Below are 9,331 nucleotides of genomic sequence, written 5' to 3' on the forward strand. Positions count from 1 at the left end.
GATTTTGGCTTCAGAGGTGGAAGAATTGCTGAACAGTCAGACCTGTCCAAAAATGCAATGGACCCCTTTCAGATATATGAATCCTATCATACTTGAGGTCCTCAAGCAGAGGACCACAACACTGTTAAGGGTATTCTAGAGAGGACTCCTATTTTGACATGAATCTAGTTAGGATAACTTCTAAGAATCCTTCCAACCAACCCTGAGATTCTATGAGTATTCAATTATTAGTCTTTCTTGATACCATTTTTAGCTGAACATAATGAGGTACTCTTTGAGTAATAAGTTCTGTGACACTCTCATGTCTTTCCCTAGCCATACAAGAACTTGAGCACACACACAGTCAGTTTTGGACAGAAATGATCAATTTGTTCTCTTGTTAATACTCACAATATAAAATGATTCTTTGATTTTCAAAAGACTAAAGGTTAATTTCCTACATTCTTATACTGTGATACCACTTTTTTCCATGCTAAAAATCTGTAAGCTATCTGTATATTTTCCTCTCAGCTTTGAATTATCCATAAACTGCAACAATGACTTCCAGTTCCAACCCTGCCTGGGGAAATGTCCAGTTTATAAACCTCCTACTCCCTCATTCTTCAAGGTTTATGATAAACAAAAAGTAGTCCATAATAATATAGATCAAGATGTCTTCTATCTATTCCTCACATATGATATATCATATTTCAATCCTCTGCCTTTTGACCGTCAATTCCCTTTGCCTAGATACCACTTTCTTCAAATTCCTTTTTTCCTTCAAGACATAGCTCAACCAATAACTTTAACATGAATATTTTCCTAATTCCCCCAACTTCTACTGCCATTCCTACCAGACCACCTTGAGCTTATTTATATTTTTAATGTTTATTCTGCATAAGCTTATATATGTATATATCATTGTCTCCTCTGTTCATCCTTTGTATTTATATTCTCAGCCCTCACACTGTGCCTGACTTCAGAAACCACCCAGGTCCAATCCTTACATTTAGCAGAACAAGAAATTCCTCTCCTTCAAAAAAGGTTAATGATTCCATATTTAAGGGACAATGATCTAAAAGGATCTAAACACAAACTAGCAAGTAGAAATCCTTACAAAAGTTGTTACTCTTTTGAAAGTGTACAGAATTCCAAACATTCAAAACTGACAAATAGGGGGTCATTTTAGTATTATAAAATGAGTCTTTGACTTAAAAAATGAGTGATTACAGTTTACATATACAACTATATCTCTGTCTCTCACACATGCATTCTCTCTCTCTCCCTCCCTCCCTCCCTCTCCCCATTCCTCCCTCCTGTTGGAAACTCTGTAATTGTCCTTAATTGTCTCTTTTATCTAATGTAACCAAGTCCCATTATTTCTTCCTTTGAAAAATCTGATTCACACTGTTTTCTTTCTTATCTCCACCACCATATTCCTAGTTCTGCTTTCAATCTACCCTGTATACTGCTGCCAGCTAATCTTTCTAATTCGAATTTCATCATTTGACTCCCCTCTATTGCCTGAAACAAAACCCACGTTTCTGCCCTGATTTTAAAGGTTCTCTACCTATGTAGGTCCTAATAGCTCTTAACATTAACCCTCCTCTCTGAGGCAGACTTGTGATCCCCTTCTCATTCAGGAAATAAGTATGTTTAAGATATGTCTCTCTCTCTCTTTTTTTAAGGTTTTTGCAAGGCAAATGGGGTGTTAAGTGACTTGCCCAAGGCCACACAGCTAGGTAATTATTAAATGTCTGAGGCCACATTTGAACTCAGGTACTACTGACTCCAGAGCCGGTGCTCTATCCGCTGCGCCACCTAGCTGCCCCAAGATATCTTTTTACTCTTTAACATCACTTTAAATAAAATAACCAAACTATCATATTTTTGAATGAGTAGGCTTCTTTTAAGAGTAATTATACAAAAATAAACTATATATTATTGACAATATCTTATAAAGTTCTCAAATTCTAAAATTTTTCTCCACACTAACCTTATGTCTTCCACGAAAGACATTTGCAGTGGCTCCTTGCCCTAGGATATCAGAAAGGAGCCACAGATGATTAGAAGTACTCTGCATTTCTGCTTGATTTGGGGATCCTCTTCAAATACTGAGGGGAAAAAAGATTTAAGATATATGTATTTGTAGTTATCTAGAAAATATATATATATACACATTTACAATATACTAAATTGTTTCTTCAAAACATACAAACAGTTCAATTTCCCATGAGTTAAAAGCTGAAAAGCTAAATGAACTACACAGAATCATTAAATGATGGTGCTTTAAGAATCTGTAGACTAAGTGACCTAACAAAAACACTAATCTATGTACTCCAATATTACACATTAATTCTAGAAAAAATACAATTACTTTGATTTTTATTCCAAAATATAGGTTAAAGAAAAATTGCTCCTTGACATTTTTGAACAAGATTTTTGTCAAGAATAGTTAATAAATGATTAACATGTAGAATGTTCAAAGAACAGAAGATGAAAGCAAATAATATAAATTTTCAGAAAAAGATTTAAAAAATTACCGTTTCCTTTTTGTTCAAGGCAAAGGCAAAAGGTAAAACAACAATTTAAATTCCTTAGCTGCAATTCTATGTGTTTTTAATTAAAAACATAACCATTACTGAAAAATGTGGAAAATGTCAACCTTCAAAGATCCTTGGCTTTTTTTTGTAGGATCTTGAAGTTTGCTTCCTCATGCATAATATGTATCTACTATGTACAACCCTTTAAAATTAAATATGTTGCCTAAATTTAGGGAAGTCTTCATTCAGAGGGGAAGTCGAGCACAATAACTAATATACATAGTTTCTTGGGGGTCCCTGAGAGGTCAAATGATCTGTCTACTGTCACAAGACCAGTATGTATCATAGGCAGGACATAAATTCATATCTTTCTGCCTCTAAGACTGAACCTACATTCACAAATGCAGTCTGCTTCTCAGAATAAATAGTAGGTGCAATTAAAATATTTGAACCCATGCAGGACTAAGGGAAAAATGGGGTACCACTACGATAGTAACTCCAATTTAATTCAAACATACACTTATGGAGCTTCTATTATTTGGAATATATTAGGATAGGAATGATAAAAGAGAATTTAATTAAGATGTATCCCTAAATCTATAGATCTTAAAATCTGGTAGAAGAAAGTGACACATACACGAAGTCATGGAAATAGTATGGCAAGATGGCTAGGGCACTGAGCTTGGAAAAAGAAAGACTTAAGTTCAATTTTGCCTTAGATGTCCTCTAGTTGTAAGATGCTAGACAAAATCACCTAACTTCTCTGTGCCTCAATGTTCTCATTTATAAAATGAGGAGGCTGATGTTGATGGCCTCTCAGATCCCTTCCAATTCTAAACCTATGTTCTAGGGAATATAATACAAAATCCAACAAGATAACTCTGAGAGTAGGTACAAAGAACTATGAAGTCTGAAGAAAGATTATTTCTGAATCTTGAAAGTTTAATGGAGAAGGTGGTATTTGTGATTGATTCTAAAGAATGGGTAAAATTTCCCTAGGTGACTTGGAGGGCAAGAAAGAGGTCAAATTTTCAAGACTGAAGTCTAGCAGGTCTACCAATAAAGGAGTCCTGTTAGTTTTCTAATTTCATAACAAATTTGAGAGGTTAGTGTCCTAGACATGAACATGAATCAAACCCCTATAAAAAATGTGCCTGTAGGAACACTATAGGCAAAATCATGAGGGCATTGTATTTTTCCTGTGGATGAAATTCTGAAAAGCCTGGGTATGAAGTATGTTTCTATATATATAATACAAAGTGGAAGGGGTAGGGGAGGGAAATCAAATTTTCTTATGACCAATGACTACTTTTTCCCTCAAGTCCAATGGGGGAAAAAAGTGCTCAAAATCTGGTGAGGTCTCTCACTTAAACTCTGAGATCTCTCAAACACTGCTTGCTACTTTATGAGAAGTAACTTTATTCAATACCATCATTAAGTGGCATTATTAGACATCTAACTATATACATTATCATGTACTATTCAATAAAAATATTAACAATATTATGTTTTATTAGCCACTCTAATATGTAACAACTCTATCTATCTATCTATCTATATTCTTAAATACTCTACTGTAGTATATATTATATACTAACACACGTAAGAGTATAATATATAGTATAAAAACACCATCTATTCTTAAGCACTCTACTATAGTAGATATTATATATACATATAATACATATTACTATATAATATACTATCAGGTACTCTGTTATAGTATACTATATACATAAAAATCACTATTCTCAGAACCTCTATTATAGTATATTATATATATATACAGTATATATACTGCACTCTAATATAACATACTATCAAGCACATTCTAATACATAACATACTGCATTCTTAGGCACTACTACAGTATATAACAATACTCTCTCCACACACACACACACACACACACACACACACATAATATTTGTAGGTACTCCACTCTATATATATATAATATATAGAGTATATAAAAACACTATGTATATTCTCAGATAATCTACTCTAGTATATAATATTAATATTTATGTACATATATATATTCTCAGGCACTCTAGTATATAACAACACTAAATATACTTAGGTATTCTAGTATATAACGACACTATATATATTCTCAAGCATTCTACTCTAGAATATAACAATATATATAGATATATATGCATATTTATTCTTGAATACTCTAGTAAATAACACTATATACTCAGGCACTCTACTATAGCATATATTATATACATATATATAGTATGTGTTAATATATAATATACTATCAAGCATTCTTATAGTATACTGTATTCTTAGGCACTACTATAGTATATTAAAATTCTCTTTCTACATATATGTATACATATATATTTGTAGGTACTCCACTCTATATATAATATATAAAGAGTATATAATAACACTATATATTCTCAGGCATTCTACTCTATATATTCTCAGGCACTCTAGTATATAACAACACTATATATGTATATATGGTCAAGCATTCTATTCTAGCATATAACATATCAATGTATAAATATATTAATATAGATCTCTAGATATATACATATTGAGCACTTGAGTACTCTAATAAACAACACTATATACTCAGGTACTCTACTCTAGCATACTAGATAGATGATAGATAGATAGAATGTGTTACTATATAACATACTATCAGGCACTCTTATACTATATTTTCAGGCTCTCTCCTCTAGTAATACAACAACTACATATACATATATATAAAGATGTATGTATAGGTGTGTATATACATATATATATATGTATGTATACATACAAATAAAATTCTCAGTTACTCTAGTAAATGACAACCGTATAAATATATATGTATGTATGTATTCTCAGGCACTCTATAACATTATATATTCTTAGGGACTCTAGTATATAACAACACTATATATATTCTCAAGCGTTCTATTCTAGCACATAACATGTTAATATAGAGATATGCGTATATATTTTCGAGCTCTCTAGTAAACACTATATACTCAGGCGTACACTATCTATCTATCTATCTATATATATATATATATACACACATATATTATATACACACACAGCATGTGTTACTATATAACATAGTATCAGGCACTCAGGGTATACTCTATTTTCAGGCTCTCTCCTCTAGTGATACAACTATATATATATATATATATATGTATATATATACAAATAAAATTCTCAGTCACTGTAGTAAATGACAACACTATATATTTGCATGTATGTATGTTTTCTCAGGCACTCTAATCTATAACATCATATAGTCTCAGGTACTGTAGCATATCACAACACTAAATTCTCAAGCACTCTATTCTAGCACATACCATGTTAATATATAGAGATATGCGTATATATTATATTGTCGAGCTCTCTAGTAAACAACACTATACAGTCGGGTACTCTAGCATACTCGATGACAGATAGTATGCGCTACTATATAACACCGTATCAGGCACTCTTGAAGTATACTGTGTTTTCAGGCTGTCTCCTCTAGTAATGTAACAACACTACACACACATTCTCAGTTACTCTAGTCAATGACAACACTACAAACAGGTACAAATATGCATGCATGCATCTGATCACACACACACAGGTACGTCCGCTCGGGCGCTCTCCTCTGGCACCTCCGCCCCACCTCCCCACGGAACACCCTCGGGGCGGCCCCAGCGTGGGCCCGTGCCCTGGGCCGCGGGCCGGGCCGGGCCGGCGCAGGCGTGGGAAGCACAAGTTCGCGGGGCGCCGTCTGACGCGGCTTCCCGGGCCCCCGTGATTCAGCAGCCCCGGGGCGGCCGCCGGGGGCAGGTACCTGGCGGGGGCCGACGCTCCACAGGTAGGGAGGCGGCTAGGCGGGGGGCTCCGGGTCCCCAGGCCGCTGGGGCGGACACGAGGCGCGCCGAGGTCGGGGTCAAGGGGCCGGCTCGGGGCGGCAGCCGCCGGGGGCGCGGACTGGAAGCGCGGGGCTTCCGCCTCGGACAAGTGAACAATGAGCCCCTCGGCGCCCCCCCCCCCCCCGCCCCGACTTCCGACCCGCCCCGACGTCGCCCCGAAGTGGCCCCTGGCGGGGTGGGTGGGGCCGGCCGGGGCGCGCTCCCGTCGGACCAGGCTCCGGGCGCCGGCCCCGCCCCCGCTGGGCTGCTGCCCGCCTCTGACTCAGCATTCCTCCCCGGCCCCTGCGCGGGGCCCGGGCCTGGGCGCGCTCCGAGGCCCGTCCGCGCCCTCCGGGCCGCCGTGGCCGCCGCCGCCGCACTCACCGGGCCGGGGTCCCGCGCGCGGCTCGGCTCCGGCGGGCCTCCTCCTCCTCCTCCTCCTCCTCCTCCTCCTCACGCCTCGGGACACTTCCTGTTAGGCGAGCCCGGCCGGGGCAGCCACGTGACTGCCCGAGCGTGCGCGGTGCGCGCGCGCTCCCTGGGGGCCGGCGCGGCCTCGCGGCTCAGCGGCGCCCCGCCCCGGCCCCGCCCCGGCCCCGCCCACCTCGCGCTGCCTCCTCCCAGTGCACGCCCACCGCAGCCCCTCCCTCCTGCCCCAGCCTCCGGGCGCAGTGGGTCTCGCCTAGCGGCCGGTGCCCCCAGACTGTAGAGCGGAGCCGGGCGTGGGGAGGAGGGCGGAGCCCCCCTGGCCCAGCCCGTGGGGCGCTCCGGGGAGCTGGGGGTCCAGTCGCACTGAGGGGACCCCTTCCTTCCTTCGCCCGGCGGCGGGGGGTGCTTGTGGTAGGAGTGATGTCTTCACCCTTCTCTGCAAGGTGCTTAGTGCGCGTTGGATGCCGGGGACCCCCGCCCCGCCCCCCAGCACCCTCTGCTTGAGGATCTCCAACCGGTGACTCTCCAAGTGGATCAGGATCAACACAGGGATGCCCGAGCCGAGAGGGAGGAAGATGATGGCACATGGCATAGGCGCCAACCGCCTCCTTAAAATGCTTCACCCCGCCCTAGCCTGCAGGGGCCTCTTCGGCTGGGCCGGCGTCCTCTCTGGTTTTCATCAGTTGGCTACCGGAGTTGCTTCAACTCTCATCAGGTAGACAGACGTAACTCATTTAACTTGTAACTTAATTCTAAGCAGATAGACTTATTAACGCATCTAAGTAAGTAATCCAGCCACCAGGATACAGACGGAACCATCGCATCAACCTTACACAATAGCAAATACTGCTATTTAGCCCAGTGAAAGTTCAGAATGAAAGACGTTAAGTTCCTAAAAGTTGAGCCTAACCTGTTTCTCAAAACTATCATCAAAAAACAAGTGTGGGGGCGGCTAGGTGGCACGGTGCATAGAGCATGGGCCCTGGAGTCAGGAGTACATGAATTCAAATCCGGTCTCAGACACTTAATAATGACCTAGCTGTGTGGCCTCGTGCAAGCCAGTTAACCCCATTGCCTTGCAAAAAACAAAACAAAAAAAAAAAAACAAGTGTACAGTATATTATAGGTCATAAGGCCCTAAAGGGAAAAGGCATATGACATTCAAGCCCTGAACTTGGGGCCACTAGGTGAGCAGTGGCTAGAACACCAGCCCTGGAGTCAGGAGGACCTGAGTTCAAATCCAATGTCAGACACCTAATAATTACCTAGTTGTGTGGCCTTGGGCAAGCCACTTAACCCCGTTGCCTTGCAAAAAAAAAAAACTTTAAAAAAAAAGAGTCCTGAACTTAGGTAGCAAGAAGAAGCCTCAAACAGGACCTGTGTGACTCTGGGCAAATCACTTAACCAGGGTTGACTTCAGTTTGTGCATCTGTAAAACTGGTAATAATGATAGCACCTATCTCCCAGGGTTGATGTGAGGATAAAATGATATATTTAGAAAGCATATTAAAGCTCTATATCAATGCTATCTCATTTTATATAAAGAAAAATACTCTCAATAGCAATTTATTCTTATCCTAATACACCCACACTGATTTGGGACAGAGATCCAGAACTAAGGTCTAGGTATCCAGATGTTTTCTATAATTAATCTATTTTCAACATAGCTGAAACAGTTCGTTTCTTTGTTTAATTGTTGTATTAATTTTTAATTTGTTGAATTCCTATTTGACAAAACACACTAACAGTTGTTTTAGGTCCTAATAACATCATATATCCTCTCAAAGACTTTATTCTGTTGGCAGGAAACTTGTACACTGAACAATAAGTACAAAACTATGTAAAGTGAATTCTGGGGACAGAAGGAAGAGCTCTAGTAGCTGGATCAGGAGAGACTTCCTGAAACTTTAGGTGTAGCATTCTTTTCTACATTCAATAGGTATTTGTTAAATTTTTATTAAATGCCAATGATGTGCCTGGCAGTCTAGAACCTTACTTCTAGGGACTGGGAATACAAAGACAAAATGAACCAACCTGTGCCCTCAAAGACTTTATTCTATGGGGCGGGGGGGGGGGGGGGGGGGGGGGGGGGGGGGGGGGGGGGGGGACTTGTACATGGAATATTCAATACAAAACTATATAAAGTGAATTCTGAGGACAGAGGGGAGAGCTCTAGCACCTAGGAGGATCAGGAGAGACATCCTGAAAGGGGGTGCTCTTGATCTGAGTCTAAAGGAAAGGGGCTCTATAAAGTGAAGCTGAGGGAGGGAGGGCCTGAGAGTAGTTTGAGCAGAAGTGCCAAAAAGGAAGATGGAATATTGGGGTTAGGTGAAAAGCAAATAGAGGAGAATAATAATGCAATTAACCTAGAAAAGTAAATTAAGGTAAGATTATAAAGGACTTGAAAAGCCAAAAACTATGTTTTATCCTGAAAGGAAAGGAAGCCATTGGAGTTTCTTGAGCAGGAAAATAAGGTCGCACCTGCACTTTAGGAAGATCCCT

General features: G+C 40.5%; 1 protein-coding gene across 2 annotated transcripts in view; it reads right to left on the minus strand.

Annotated features, from left to right (window-relative positions):
* The window catches only part of TBK1 (TANK binding kinase 1), a 59,842-nt gene extending 52,968 nt beyond the window's left edge, over window positions 1–6,874 (minus strand). The window contains exons 1-2 of one of the 2 annotated variants that reach the window (XM_074226219.1): window positions 6,785–6,874; window positions 1,976–2,093 (exon numbers count right to left, since the gene is read on the minus strand). In XM_074226219.1, the coding sequence (XP_074082320.1) occupies window positions 1,976–2,062 (87 nt within the window). In that variant the 5' untranslated portion in view covers window positions 2,063–2,093; window positions 6,785–6,874. Of the gene's footprint in view, window positions 1–1,975; window positions 2,094–6,339; window positions 6,428–6,784 lie in introns of those variants that run through there. The other variant, XM_074226220.1, reaches the window with a different exon arrangement.
* Between the last annotated feature and the right edge of the window lie 2,457 nt (window positions 6,875–9,331).

The sequence above is a fragment of the Macrotis lagotis genome, chromosome 2 (genome assembly GCF_037893015.1).
Source record: "Macrotis lagotis isolate mMagLag1 chromosome 2, bilby.v1.9.chrom.fasta, whole genome shotgun sequence".
Classification (NCBI taxonomy): domain Eukaryota; kingdom Metazoa; phylum Chordata; class Mammalia; order Peramelemorphia; family Peramelidae; genus Macrotis; species Macrotis lagotis.